General features: G+C 46.1%; 1 protein-coding gene across 1 annotated transcript in view; it reads right to left on the reverse strand.

The window, feature by feature from the left end:
- Nucleotides 1-15146, reverse strand: part of LOC131492397 (liprin-alpha-1-like) — a 56558-nt gene that overhangs the window by 18959 nt on the left and 22453 nt on the right. The window contains 3 exon segments of the mRNA XM_058696025.1: nucleotides 791-1043; nucleotides 5350-5487; nucleotides 5529-5602. Coding sequence (XP_058552008.1) covers nucleotides 791-1043; nucleotides 5350-5487; nucleotides 5529-5602 — 465 coding nt within the window.

A 15146-nucleotide genomic window follows, 5' to 3' on the forward strand; every position in this document is an offset into this window, starting at 1 on the left:
GCTGCTCTGTTCCCAGGAGGAGGCACAGGTGTGGGGAGGAGGGTGGTGGCCGGTGTGGAACTCAAAGAGCCCACAGTCCGCCCAGATGGAGCTTCACTAACGAGGTGCTTGGAAAGGTGTCCGGGAGACAGAGTGGGGTGCATGAAGGAGAACACAGGGCAGCCGAACCTCCCAAGGAAAACCGCCTCCCCGAGTCTGTCCCACGCCGACCCATGGGACAAAACGGCCATCCTGCAGCCACCCTGTGCACATGTTCCTCCTATTCCACCGAACCACACACTCCCATGCCCTTCTATTGCTCTCCGTAAAACCGCCTAGGTCTCTGGGTGAGGTAACTGCAGCACATAGTGTTCAGCACCTAGTACAGTGCCTGCCAGGCACTCCAGAAAAGGTGAATACTTTAGTGTATGCCTTGTAACCGCACACGTAAATATTACACACGCTGCTTTTAAACATTACGTAGTTCGGTATAGGATATAAAGACGCACACTGTCCTGTGCTTTATGTGATGGGTGGTGTGAGGGGCTTGTACCTGTTGCCTAAAGAACGAGTCTTAGAACTCAACCCACACATTAGAAGGAGCCACTCTACCCAATGACGTCTACACTGCATCCAATCTTGTCTCCTCCCCAACCCACTATCCACACATTACCAGCACCAGCTTTCGAAAACTTCAACAACATCATGCCAGTCCTTCCCCCTGAGGACACAATGACCCCAGGCCCTTATCTGAAAACCCAACTCCTCACGGGGTAGGTTCTGTCCCAACACCAGCTCCCTGGTGCCTCACCCGGCTCCGCTTCCGCTTCCATCGCTCACAACAAAGCCAAGCTCCTCCTTGACCCCGGCCTTTGGCCTCGGAGTCAGACTGCTGGGAGAGTGCTCGGTCAGCCTCAGCTCCCGAGCCACCTCTCCGGAAAAGGCCGTTCCGGAACCACAGTGCGCAAGTAAGCGACATTTCCTCCTGACCCCTCCACTCGTCCACATACGCTCTTCTCGGATGTGCCTCCACCACTGTCTCCGAGGAGCACAGCAGCCAGAGCCTGGCGACCACAATGGTGCAGAGTCACAAAAGGGCTCAACAAGGGTGGGTGGTTGTGTCTCTGTAGATGATTCGGGTGCACCAACACAGAAGCCCTTTTTGTGGGGGCTACGCCGTACACATACAGACATCACAATGACTCTAAACCCGTATCTTTCTGTAATAACACTCAATGTAAATGGACCAAATGCGCAAACCAAAAGACATAGGGTATCAGAATGGATAAAAAAATAAGACCCATCTATTTGCTGTCTACAAGAGACTCAATTTAGCCCTGAGGACACCTTTAGATTGAGAGTGAGGGGATGGAGAACTATTTATCATGCTACTGGAAGCCAAAAGAAAGCTGGAGTAGCCATACTTCTATCAGACAAACTAGACTTTCAAGCAAAGGCTGTAACAAGAGATGAAGAAGGGCATTTTATCATAATTACAGGGCCTATCCGTCAGGAAGACCTAACAATTATAAATGTCTATGCGCCGAATACAGGAGCCCCCAAATATATAAAACCATTCCTCATAAACATGAGCAACCTTATTGATAAGAATGTGGTCATTGCAGGGGACTTTAACACTCCACTTACAGAAATGGATAGATCATCTAGACACACGGTCAATAAAGAAACAAGGGCCCTGAATGATACATTGGATCAGATGGACTGGACACATATATTTACAACTCTGCATCCCAAAGCAACAGAATATACTTTCTTCTCGAGTGCACATGGAACCTTCTCCAAGATAGGTCATATCCTGGTCACAAAACAGCCCTTCGTAAGTATACAAGAATTGAAATTATACCATGCATACTTTCAGACCACAAGGCTATATGAAGCTTGAAATCAACCACAGGAAAAAGCCTGGAAAACCTCCCAAAGCATGGAGGTTAAAGAACACCCTACTAAAGAATGAGTGGGTCAACCAGGCAATTAGAGAAGAAATTTAAAAATACATGGAAACAAACGAAAATGAAAATGCAACAATGCAGCGAAGGCAGTCCTGAGAGGAAAATACATTGCAATCCAGGCCTATCTCCAGAAACAAGAAAAATCCCAAATACAAAATCTAACAGCACACCTAAAGGAAATAGAAGCAGAACAGCAAAGGCAGCCTAAACGCAGCAGAAGAGGAGACATAAGAAAGATCAGAGCAGAAATAAACAATATAGAATCTAAAAAAAACCCGTAGAGCACATCAACGAAACCAAGAGTTGGTTTTTTGAAAAGATAAACAAAATTGACAAGCCTCTAGCCAGGCTTCTCAAAAAGAAAAGGGAGATGACCCAAATAGATAAAATCATGAATGAAAACGGAATTATTACAACCAATCCCTCAGGATACAAACAATTCTCAGGGAATACTATGAAAAATTATATGCCAACAAATTGGACAACCTGGAAGAAATGGACAAATTCCTAAACACGCACACTCTTCCAAAACTCAATCAGGAGGAAATAGAAAGCTTGAACAGACCCATCACCAGCGAAGAAATTGAATCGGTTATCAAAAATCTCCCAACAAATAAGAGTCCAGGACCAGATGGCTTCCCAGGGGAGTTCCACCAGACGTGTAAAGCAGAGATAATACCTATCCTTCTCAAGCTATTCCAAGAAATAGAAAGGGAAGGAAAACTTCCAGACTCATTCTATGAAGCCAGTATTACTTTCATTCCTAAACCAGGCAGAGACCCAGTAAAAAAGGAGAACTACAGGCCAATATCCCTGATGAATATGGATGCAAAAATTCTCAATAAGATACTAGCAAATCGAATTCAACAGCATATAAAAAGAATTACCCACCACGATCAAGTGGGATTCATTCCTGGGATGCAGGGCTGGTTCAACATTCACAAATCAATCACCGTGATACATCACAGTAAGAAAAGAAAAGATAAGAACCATCTGAGCCTGTCAATCGATGCAGAAAAGGCCTTTGACAAAATTCAGCACCCTTTCTTAATAAAAACCCTTGAGAAAGTCGGGATAGAAGGAACATATTTAAAGATCATAAAAGCCATTTATGAAAAGCCCACCGCTAACATCATCCTCAATGGGGAAAACCTGAGAGCTTTTTCCCTGAGATCAGGAACGCGACGGGGATGCCCACTCTCACCGCTGTTGTTTAACCTAGTGTTGGAAGTTCTAGCATCAGCCATCAGACAACAAAAGGAAATCAAAGGCATCCCCATTGGCAAAGATGAAGTCAAGCTTTCACTTTTTGCAGATGACATGACACTATACCTGGAAAATCTGATAGACTCCCCCAAAAGTCTGCTAGGACTGATACATGAATTCAGCAAAGTGGCAGGATACAAAATCAATGTACAGAAATCCGTTGCATTCTTATACACTAACAATGAAGCAACAGAAAGACAAATAAAGAAACTGATCCCATTCACAATTGCACCAAGAAGCATAAAATACCTAGGAATAACTCTAACCAAAGATGGAAAAGATCTGTATGCTGAAAACTATAGAAAGCTTATGAAGGTAATTGAAGAAGATATGAAGAAATGGAAAGACATTCCGTGCTCATGGATTGGAAGAATTAATATTGTCAAAATGTCAATACTACCCAAAGCTATCTACACATTCAATGCAATCCCAATCAAAATTGCACCAGCATTCTTCTCGAAACTAGAACAAGCAATCCTAAAATTCATATGGAACCACAAAAGGCCCCGAATGGCCAAAGTAATTTTGAAGAAGAAGACCAAAGCAGGAGGCATCACAATCCCAGACTTTAGCCTCGACTACAAAGCTGTCATCATGAAGACAGCATGGTGTGCGCACAAAAACAGACACATAGACCCATGGAATAGAATAGAAACCCCAGAACTAGACCCACAAACGTATGGCCAACTCATCTTTGACAAAGCAGGAAGAACATCCAATGGAAAAAAGACAGTCTCTTTAACAAATGGTGCTGGGAGAACTGGACAGCAACATGCAGAAGGTTGAAACTAGACCACTTTCTCACACCATTCACAAAAATAAATTCAAAATGGATAAAGGACCTGAATGTGAGACAGGAAACCATCCAAACCCTAGAGGAGAAAGCAGGAAAAGACCTCTCTGACCTCAGCCGTAGCTATCTCTTACTCGACACATCCCCAAAGGCAAGGGAATTCAAAGCAAAAATGAATTACTGGGACCTTATGAAGATAAAAAGCTTCTGCACAGCAAAGGAAACAACCAACAAAACTAAAAGGCAACCAACGGAATGGGAAAAGATATTTCCCAATGACATATCTGACAAAGGGCTAGTATCCAAAATCTATAAAGCGCTCACCAAACGCCACACCCAAAAAACAAATCACCCAGTGAAGAAATGGGCAGAAAACATGAATAGACACTTCTCTAAAGAAGACATCCGGATGGCCAACAGGCACATGTAAAGATGCTCAACGTCGCTCCCCATCAGGGAAATACAAATCAAAACCACACTCAGATATCACCTCACGCCAGTCAGAGTGGCCCAAATGAACAAATCAAGAGACTATAGATGCTGGAGAGGATGTGCAGAAACGGGAACTCTCTTGCACTGTTGGTGGGAATGCAAATTGGTACAGCCACTCTGGAAAACAGTGTGGAGGTTCCTCAAAATATTAAAAATACACCTACCCTATCACCCAGCAATAGCACTGCTAGGAATTTGCCCAAGGGATACAGGAGTACTGACGCATAGGGGCACTTGTACCCCAATATTTATAGCAGCACTCTCAACAATAGCCAAATGATGGAAAGAGCGTAAATGTCCCTCAACTGATGAATGGATAAAGAAATTGTGGTTTATATCCACAATGGAGTACTACGTGGCAATGAGAAAGAATGAAATATGGCCCTTTGTAACAACATGGATGGAACTGGAGAGTGTGATGCTAAGTGAAATAAGCCATACAGAGAAGACAGATACCATATGGTTTCACTCTTAGGTGGATCCTGAGAAACTTAACAGAAACCTCTAGGGGAGAGGAAGAAAAAAAAAAAAGGAGGTTAGAGTGGGAGAGAGCAAAAGCATAAGAGACTCTTCAAAACTGAGAACAAACGGGGTTGATGGGGGGTGGGAGGGAGGGGAGGGTGGGTGATGGGTATTGAGGAGGGCACCTTTTGGGATGAGCACTGGGTGTTGTATGGAAACCAATTTGACAATAAATTTCATATATTGAAAAAAAAAATAAACATAAAATATTCAACAACATGATGCCAGTCCTTCCCCCTGAGGACACAATGACCCCAGGCCCTTATCTGAAAACCCAACTCCTCACGGGGTAGGTTCTGTCCCAACACCAGCTGCCTGGTGCCTCACCTGGCTCCGCTTCCGCTTCCATCGCTCACAACAAAGCCAAGCTCCTCCTTGACCCCGGCCTTCGGCCTCGGAGTCAGACTGCTGGGAGAGTGCTCGGTCAGCCTCAGCTCCCGAGCCACCTCTCCGGAAAAGGCCGTTCTGGAACCACAGTGCGCAAGTAAGCAACATTTCCTCCTAACCCCTTCACTCGTCCAGATACACTCTTCTCAGATGGGCCTCCACCACCGTCTCCGAGGAGCACAGCAGCCAGAGCCTGGTGACCACAATGGTGCAGAGTCACAAAAGGGCTCAACAAGCGTGGGTGGTTGTGTCTCTGCAGATGACTCGGGTGCACCAACACAGAAGCCCTTTTTGTGGGGGCTACCCTGTACACTTGAGGCAAACCCCACCCCCAGCCTACTTCAGATTCCGGGTCTCCCTCTGTCTGCCCCTCCCCTGGCCACACTCTCTGTCTCTCTAAATAGTCAATAAACATTACGAAAAGTAGAAAACAAACAACACTGATCAAACACTCCCAGATAAGTGTCACTTAAGCAATCCACTTCGTCTAGTTGCCCTGTCATAGCCAGCCCGTCACCACAAAGCCTGCCCTGGGCAGGCACCTGACGGGGGAGGAGGGCGGCCATGGCAGTGGGGGATAGGGAGCTGGGAGGCTGACACCATCACCACTCCATGGACGCTGGCTGAGCGTGCGCAAACTGGATGGTCATTTTAGAAGAACGACGGGTACTAGGCAAGGACTACTGGGTTTCGTTTTCTCCTGTAACAAATGCTGATGACCAAAATGTTTACTATGACTTCTCAGTCTTCCCTGGCTTACTCTTATACATGTGAGTAGCCTGTTAATCAACACATCATGAACTAGGAAAGATGAATTCAATTTGAAGCATGTTTGAAGGCATCAAGGAGACCCTGAGGCAGTCACAACTGGAAGGACTGAGACCCCAACAAAAGGGAAGCCCGCTGAGCCAACTCTAATGTTCAGAGTCCTCTCTCTCCCTCAAGACATGTGAGGATTCTGAATTTCCTCAGGGATTGCAGGCAATATACCAACGAGCTGCAAAGGAAACCTAACAGAAAGGCAAGCAGAAAGTCGCAGCTAACCGAGCTCTGGACAGCACAGGGAGGCACAGAAAAGGAGCCCGGCACTCGGCAAGCACGCCTGAGAAGCTGACTCTTCCATCATCTCATTGTGCTGTGGAGAAAATAACTGGGCTTTGGGACCTAGCATCAAGGACGGGTCCTCAGAAATACTCCAGCCTCCAAATGGAGATCCTGGAGGTCTACACGGGGGTGGGGGACAGCGTTAGCCCAGCTCACACTGCACCTTACAAAGACTGAGCCCCAGTCTCAACTCACTCACCCCTGAGTGGGCCCAATAACCGCCGCACTCGGGGTGTGTGGGATGAAATGCTGAAGGAATATAAGCACACGAAGAGCCTCTATGCTTCTCCATACAGTCCAGCACAAAAATAAAAACAAAGAAGAAATGAAAAGACAAGATAAGACAAGACAAAAAAAAAGACAGAAAAGAAAAGAAAAGAAAAGAAAAGAAAAGAAAAGAAAAGAATGAAAAGGAAACGAAATGAAGGGAAACGAAAGGAAAGGAAAGGAAAGGAAAGGAAAGGAAAGGAAAGGAAAGGAAAGGCAAGGCAAGGCAAAGCAAGGCAAGGAAATGAAAGGAAGGCCTGGGTGGCTCAGTTGGGGAAGCATCCCACTTTGGTTCATGTCATGATCTGACGCTTTATGGTTTGAGTCCCACGTCGGGCTCTGTGGTGACAGTGAAGAGCCTGGAGCCTGCTTTGGATTATGTGTCTCCCACTTTGTCTCCCCCTCCCCTGCTCAAGTTTTGTCTCTACCTCTCTCTCCCTCTCTCAAAAGTAAATTATATTAACAAAAAAAATTCTTTTAATAAGAAAAGGAAAGAAACAAACAAGAAAACAAAAAAAGAGAGGCACCTGGATAGCTCAGCCTACTCGTTTAAGTGACCAACACTTGGGTTCGGCTCACGTTTGTGAGTTTGAGCCCTGTGTTGGGCTCTCTACTGACAGAAAAGAGCCTCTCCTCAACAGTGTCTCTCTCTCCCCCGTCCTCTACCCCCACCGCTGCTCTCACTTTCTTTCTCCCTCAAAATAAATAGATAAACATAAAAAAAAAAAAAAGTTTTACATCATATCGACCCAAAGAAGAAAGAAGAGAAACAGACCAAGAGGAGACACATAGACTGGAGTGATTGGATGCAAAAGTCAACTGTCCAAAAACCATTCTTGACAAATGGGAAATTTTCAGAGACTCAAAACAGATTCTCAAACTGCAAATTATCAGAGCTAAAATTAAGATCTCCAGGTGCCTGAGTGGCTCAGTGACTCACTCCAGGTGCCTGAGTGGCTCCAGGTGCCTGAGTGGCTCAGTGGCTCAGCATCTGACTTTAGCTCGGGTCATGATCTCGTGATTCGGGAGTTTGAGCCCCGCGTTGGGCTCCGTATTGACAGTGCAGAGCCTATAGCCTGCTTTGGCATCTATGTCTCCCTCTCTCTCTATTCTTCCCTTACTCCCACTGTCTAGCTCTCCAACATAATTAAAAGACTAAAAAATCTTGTCAATGGCATTAAGAACTCAGTCCGTGGGCTTCACATCAGACTAGACACAGGTGAATAGCCTCAGTGAACTGAAAGATGGGTAGGTAAAAATATATCTAGACCATACACAGAGGAAACGTCAAGAAAATACACAAGCCCAAAAGACACAGAAGATATGGTACAAAGGTCCAATAGGAACCCACAAAGTAGAGGAAACACAGAATGGGTAGTACCACTTCACTACAAAGACAAGAATCAAAACTGATAAAAGAACCATGAGAGTGACTCCACAAGGAACACCTCAGGCAAAAAGATGTTAACAGTCATGAGAGGACAAAGAGACCGCCTTCCATGGGACAACAACAACAACACTACCAGCTGACTCTTCAAGAAAAGCAAATGAAGCCAGATGATGGATTGGCATGTATGAAAGGTGAACTAAAATAGCCACCAACCTGGAAGTCTTTACCTAACAGAAACATTCTTCACAGTGAAGGCAAAGTAAAGATGTTTTTCAGGCAAAACAGAAGCAAAAACAAAAATAAAAACTGAACAACAAACAAAAACAACACACACACACACACACTCACACACACAAACCATGACTACACATCAACTACAGACACAAACTAAAATCAATATTAAAGCAGCTTGTTGCAGAAAAGAAATGTAGTCTCTGAAAGAAATATAAAAAAACAAGGCTTGCAGAACAACGTGACAACAGAAAGGGTAACTATGAGAACAAACCTTAACAAGTATTAAGTGCACGAAAGAATGACAACAAGGGGAAAATCCATCTAAAACGTAAAAATATTAGCCAACGAAAGGTGAAGAGGAGTTCACTGTGGTTCAAGTGTCAAAGAAAAGAGCAGGGGCGCCTGGGTAACTCAGTCAGTTGAGTGTCCGACTTTGACTCAGGTCAAGATCTCACGGTTTGTGAGAAGGAGACCCGCATCAGACTGTGTGCTGATGACTCAGAGCCTGGAGCCTGCTTCAGATTCTGGGTCTCCCTTTCAGCTCTGCCCCTCACCCGATTATATTATGTCTCCCTCAAAAAACAAATAAATCTTAAAACAAAGAAAAGATAAAAGGAGAGAGCAGTGTCAGGGAAGCAGTACAAGTCCTGAATCAGGCAGGGGTCAGTTTAAAATGCACTTGCCTCTAGAAATAGATATATTCCAATTACCTAACAACTCAGTGTACAGATAAAAACTCCCTCCTACTTCTAAAGGAAGGCTAGAGACCAAAAGAACACAGAACAGCTGGGACAAAGAAGAAACTAATAATACGGTACGTGTAAACTAACATATCAGTCATTACATGTGCACAAATACTGCAAGCAAAAGGTTGACTCTCAAATGCGTTAGAAGGAAACTAAGCCTACGCTGGTCACAAAGGTACACCTTAAAACGTAAGATCACAGACAGGTGGAAGTAAAAGATCCCCAGGCAAACCCTACCGAACAGAAAACTGATGTGGCCGCTAGGACCCTCCAATAAAGTAACCTCTATAGCAAAAAGCTCTACTAGAGACAAAGAGGAACATTTCGCGATGGAAGTTCCATCTACCAAGAGAACAAGACTTCTAAACTTGCATAGACCTAATAACGCAATCTCGAAATACAGAAAAATTGACAAACATAGAAAAGGAAAAAGAGCCACATCCATAAGCACGATGGGAGACTTGACGATACATCTCTCAGTATCTGACAGAACTGACGACAACAGAAAACTCAAGGCAGTGTGACGGGGCTGTCCAATATGGGGTCACGTGCTTTACTGCAAGTACTTGAACCGCGCGCGGCTCCTCAAAGTGTGACGTGTGCAAAGTATAAAATGCACACCACATTTTAAAGACAACGTGATAAAAGAGAATGCAAAATCATTCATAATTTTTTCTCACGCCGGCTATACACTGAAATGATATTTTGGATATGCCTGTTAGTTATATTATTAAACTCATTCTCGCCTATTCCTTACTTGGTTTCAAGTGGTTACTAAAATCTGAATTCTGTCATTAACAAACTTCATCTAACCTATAAATAGAGACTACTGCATTCCCCCAATACACATTATTTTCACGTGCCCGAGGAACAGTTCATGAAAACGAACATATGCCAGGCCATTAGGAAAGTCAGCTCATCTCAGAGGACTGAAATACTGCAGGGCATATTGACGGATTGCATTAGATTCACAGTTCAATTCCCCCAACAATTTATCACGCCCAAAATGATGGGATGAAGACAGGGAGACTTCCGGTAATGACCAGTCATGGGCGGCTGAGAGAGCACCATCACCCCTGCCACCACAGGAGGACAGGGAGAAGCAGGCTGTCGATGAACCAGGAAGCTGACTCTCACCTGACTCGGAATCTGCAGATGCCTTGATCTTGAGAACTTCCCAGTCTCCTCAACTATAGGAAAGAAGTTTCTGTTTCTTATTAGGCAGCCAGTCTATGGTATTTTGTTACAACCACCCCAAAACACTGAGACAGATACCTTCATGGAATTAAGCTAGAAATCTGCACAAAGAGAATGAGAAAATCCCCCGAAACATCAAGATGTGTTATGCTCCTAAACATTGTGATGAATTAAGAAAAAGATGCCACAATGAAAGTTAGGAAATAGTTTCACATAAAGATAAGAAACATTTGGCTTATCAAAACTTGTGAGATCAGGAAAGGTGTGCTTAAAGGGAGACTCATAGCTTTAGAATACATATATCATAGGATAGCTCAGTTGCTTGGTGACCAACTCTTGATTTTGGCTCAGGGTATGATCCCACGGCCACAAGATCGATCCCCAGCCTGGCTCCACACGGAGTGAGGAGCCTGCTCGAGACTCTCTCTCTTTCTCTCTCTCTCTCTCTCTCTCTGTCTCTCTCTCTCTCTCTCTCTCTCTCCCTCTGACGTTCTGCCCTGCTCATGCTCTCCTTCTGAAATGAATCAACACACTAATAAGCAAGTAAATACAATACACATACTGGAAAGGAACAAAGGCTAAAAATCAAATGAAGGATTTAGTTCAAGAACTACCAGATGGGACAGCAAACAATCACCAAGTAGATGGAAAACAAAAGGGCAGAAATCAGTGCTGCAGGAAACAAATAGTAAATGACAGAAATCAAAAAAGCCCAAGTTGGTTCTATGAAAAAGAAACAAAGCACAAAGTACCAATATCAAGAAGTTCTAAAGCAACTATCACACCAGATGCTGCAGATAGGAGGGATATTAGAAACCAGTTGACACTTACTCCTTGGAAAGTTTGGGAGGTCAGAGCAAACTCCTAGAAAACAAAATGCCTTATCTAAATAGACACAAGAAGATATGGGAAATCAGAAAAATCCTATTTCCCCTTAAGAAAGGAATCTGCAATGAAAACCCTTCTCACAAGGAAAACCTTACACCAGCTGTTGGCCTAGCACTTCTTCCCAAAAGAAAAGAACACACACAAAAACTTTTCTGGGAAAGCACAAGATGTGCTTCTTCCTACGTTGTTTTAGGAGGCCAGCACGACCTTAAACCCAAACCCCAGCAAGGACGGCACAAGAGGGTGCAAGGGAACACCCACCTCTTTCTTGAATACACATGCAAGAATGTAAAGCACACTATTTACAAATGGAATCCAGTGCAAAGAGAATGCATAGACATCAGGTTTGGATTAATCTAGAAGGCAAAAGTTGTTTTAAGTTAAACCACAACATTACACAAATCACTTGTCCCCAAAGATGCACAAAACACATTTCAGAAAATTTAGTATTATTCTTTCTTTGATGATTGTTAAAATATCAGAGCAAACTAAAAACAGAGGAGAATTTTCATGTTTTGACACAACTATCTACGAGTAACGCCACGGCAAGTGTCATATGTACTGGTAAAATACTGAACTCTTTGGGACACCTGCGTGGCTTCTAGTCGGTGAAGCGTCTGACTCTTGATTTCAGCTCAGGCCATGATCACACGGTTCATGAGTTCAAGCCTGGCATCAGACTCTGTGCTGACAGTGTGGGGTCTGCTTGGGATCCACTCGCTTTCCCCCCTCGCACTCCCCTTCCCATGCATGCTCTCTAAATCAATAAAGAAAGAAACAAACTTTAAAAAATATTAAGTATACAGAAAATTATGAAACCCTTCTCTCTCGTATCTGGAAGGAGACAAGGACACCTACTCTCACCACTTCCCTTCAACACAGTACTGGAGGCCCTAGCCAATCCAAGGCAAGAAACATACAAATGGTTATACTATTGGATAGAAACCAAAGAAACTTACCACAAGGCAACACAGAGAACGTACGGCAGACATACACAAGAATGTGAAAAGCTCTGCCATTCACAGATGTGTTCCACACACATAGAAAGAACTCATTCAAATCAACAGAAAACAAAACACACAACCTAATCACAAAGTGGCTTCCAAAAGGCAATTATTTCTCAAAAGAAACATGTAAGTGGCCAAGACACACACAGGGGCGGGTCCCACGATTACACCATACCTCCCAGCACCTGAGCCCCAGCAACCAGGTAACACACGAGAAGAGGCAATACCAGGCATCGGCCAGCCCCGAGCTCCCGCACGCTGTTGCTCGTGGGGAACAGACACGTGCCACCACTCACGCCCTGCTCCTCCAAGGCAACCCAATACGATGCATGTGGATCTGCAGGCAGCCTCTGCACAAACCGGAGCAGCCACAGCAGAAACAATAAACCGTGCTGTGCTCACACACTGGGCCTTCGACAGCAGGGGAGGACCAGCACAGCCACACAAGGAAAGCAGGTGCATTGCGCACACACAGCACTCAAGGGTTGGCTCAACATGAGGCGAAGAACAAGCCAAAGCAATCGCCGGTGAAAGTCAAGACCGTGGTTGCCTTTGGGGGACGTTCGGTGGGAGTCAGTAGGAGGTAGGAAGCACGGTAAGGTTCCATTTCTTCATCCAGGTGGTGGTTCCAAGAATGTGTTCGCTGAGTGAAAAATATGGAAGATCAGCTGAAAGTAGTGGCCTAGGATGTTCCAAACGTCCACCGCGTGTCACACAACTAGGCCGCTCTGTGCGGGCAGCTAACCCCCAAGAGAAGCAAGGAAGCCCCACCCATCTGAGTGTGGAGTCAGGAAAGGGCATCCAGAAGCCAGAGGAGCTACCGCCACACCCTAGTCGCCTCCAGCTGTTCCTCTGGGGGAGTCCACATCGCCTTCCTAAACATCATTGGCCACAAGACACTGAATGCAGAAGCAGCTGGAAGAATAAACATCTTGCACTAAGCCAATGCCAATGCCAATGCCACGCTTCTACACAGTGTTGTTCTGAAAATGTACGTATTTTTTGCACGAAAGGTATGAGTACATTAATCTGTCCTAATTTATTGTCTTTAAGTGAATTCATCACATCTGAGATGCTCGGATTTGGTTTGGTTTCCTTAATGTTTGTTTTTGAGAGAGAGACACAGGGCATGTGAGGGGAGGGGCAGAGGGAGAGGGACACAGAGAGTCTGAGACAAGTCCAGGCTGGCAGCTGGCAGCACAGAGCCCCACATGGGGCTCTAAACTATCAACTGTGAGATCACCACCTGAGCCAGAGTCGGACCCTTAACACAGAGAGCCACCCAGGCGCCCGCTTCAATTCTCGGTTTAACCTCACCACAGTAGAGATCCAGAGACACAACCCCCACACACGAAGGCTCTCTGGGGCCCTCAATAATCCCCTGATGTCCAAGTGTCCCGACACCACCGAGTCTGAGAAACACTGACCCAGGGAACAAAGGACACTCTCCCCTTCTTCTCGTCAACTTCCCAATTTCGATAGGGTTTCGCCAGCTCACCAGACTCTCTAAGGCCTGGCCCACAGGACGCAAGGGCCTAAGGCGGCCTCTGTTCGTGGCAGCCGCCTCGGGGGACAGAACGTGTGCAGCCTGTGCGGGGTCAGGGGACGGACAAGGCAGGAAGGTCTCCGACAGCCTCTGCGAGGGCGGGCGGCACACTCCTTACACGACAGCTGCGGTTGAGGCAGGCACCCGGAGAACCTCCCAGAAGCCACTACCTGCAGTGAGAAGGGCCCTTACTGCCTGCCAAGCGGTTAAGCCAGCACTGCCACGGGAGGCGCCCCCACACACACCCCGCCGCCACAGAGCGGCCACCACGACTGACTCACGTGAGCCTGCGGGCCTCCACACAGACAGGACGGCCTTCCTCCCGAGGGTGGCCAATTGCTGTCCCCCAAGTGAGCAGAACCAGGGCGCCCCGAGCCACCCGGCCTCTCACGGCTGGCACTGTGGCCTCTGCGGGAGTCCGAGCGGCGCTGGGTCCACCAGAACTCACCTGCCTCAAACAGGAAGGTCTTCGGAGAAACAGGGACCCCAGGGCGACATCCTTGTAGGTAGAAGACTTCTAGCAAGGGAGAAGCCGGATGCTCAGAAGAGCACATCCCTCGCCCTCCACAGCACCTGCGGGCTCCTACCGCCTTCAAGAACCCGCCGGCCTCCTGCCCACCTCTCCGCCTGGCAAATGCACTATGGCGCCAGCACCAAGAACCATGTGTAAGAACCATGTGTGGGCTAGGACCAAGGGAAACCTACTGCAGTGTTTCTCCAGAAAGGGGTGAAAAGTTCCTGGCACTGGCTTTTGTTGCCCTGTCCTTTGAAGCCAGTAGTGACACCTAGTTAACCGATTCTGACTTGCGGCCAACCCTCAGGTATTTGGAGAATGGCTCTGCTGCACCAGTCCTTGAGTGGGCTCGGTCCAGCACGTAGCAGATCCTGAAGAATATTGCCAATGGATGAAGTGTCTGCTCTGCAGGGTGAAGGCATCTGTATCCTCCAGTGGTTGGAGTTCTGCTGACGAACCGATGAAGATTGGGGGCGATGGTGGGGGTGATCCAGAGCCCAAGACCAAGAAAGATCTCCTGAAGACATCTTTCATACAAAAAAGGTGATTTTATTAAACGATGGGGACAGAAACCACATGCAAGAAAATCTGCACCGGGGTCCTGACGGGTAACTCATTATTACACACCATCAGGTTGGCAGGGTGTCAAGGATAGGGTTAGGGTTAGGGGGAAGCAAGTTTTCAGCGCCTTGAGGGACTAGGTGTGGCTAGGGAAATGGCCTTCATTACCACATAATAAAACCCAAGTCATGAGACCCATTCAATGTATATGGGCGGGTGCATAAGCTTGGAGGAATACAGCCAGCATATGCCTTCGGGCAGTTGAAATAAAAGAAGTTGACTG

This window comes from Neofelis nebulosa, chromosome 13 (assembly GCF_028018385.1).
Source record: "Neofelis nebulosa isolate mNeoNeb1 chromosome 13, mNeoNeb1.pri, whole genome shotgun sequence".
In the NCBI taxonomy this organism is placed as follows: domain Eukaryota; kingdom Metazoa; phylum Chordata; class Mammalia; order Carnivora; family Felidae; genus Neofelis; species Neofelis nebulosa.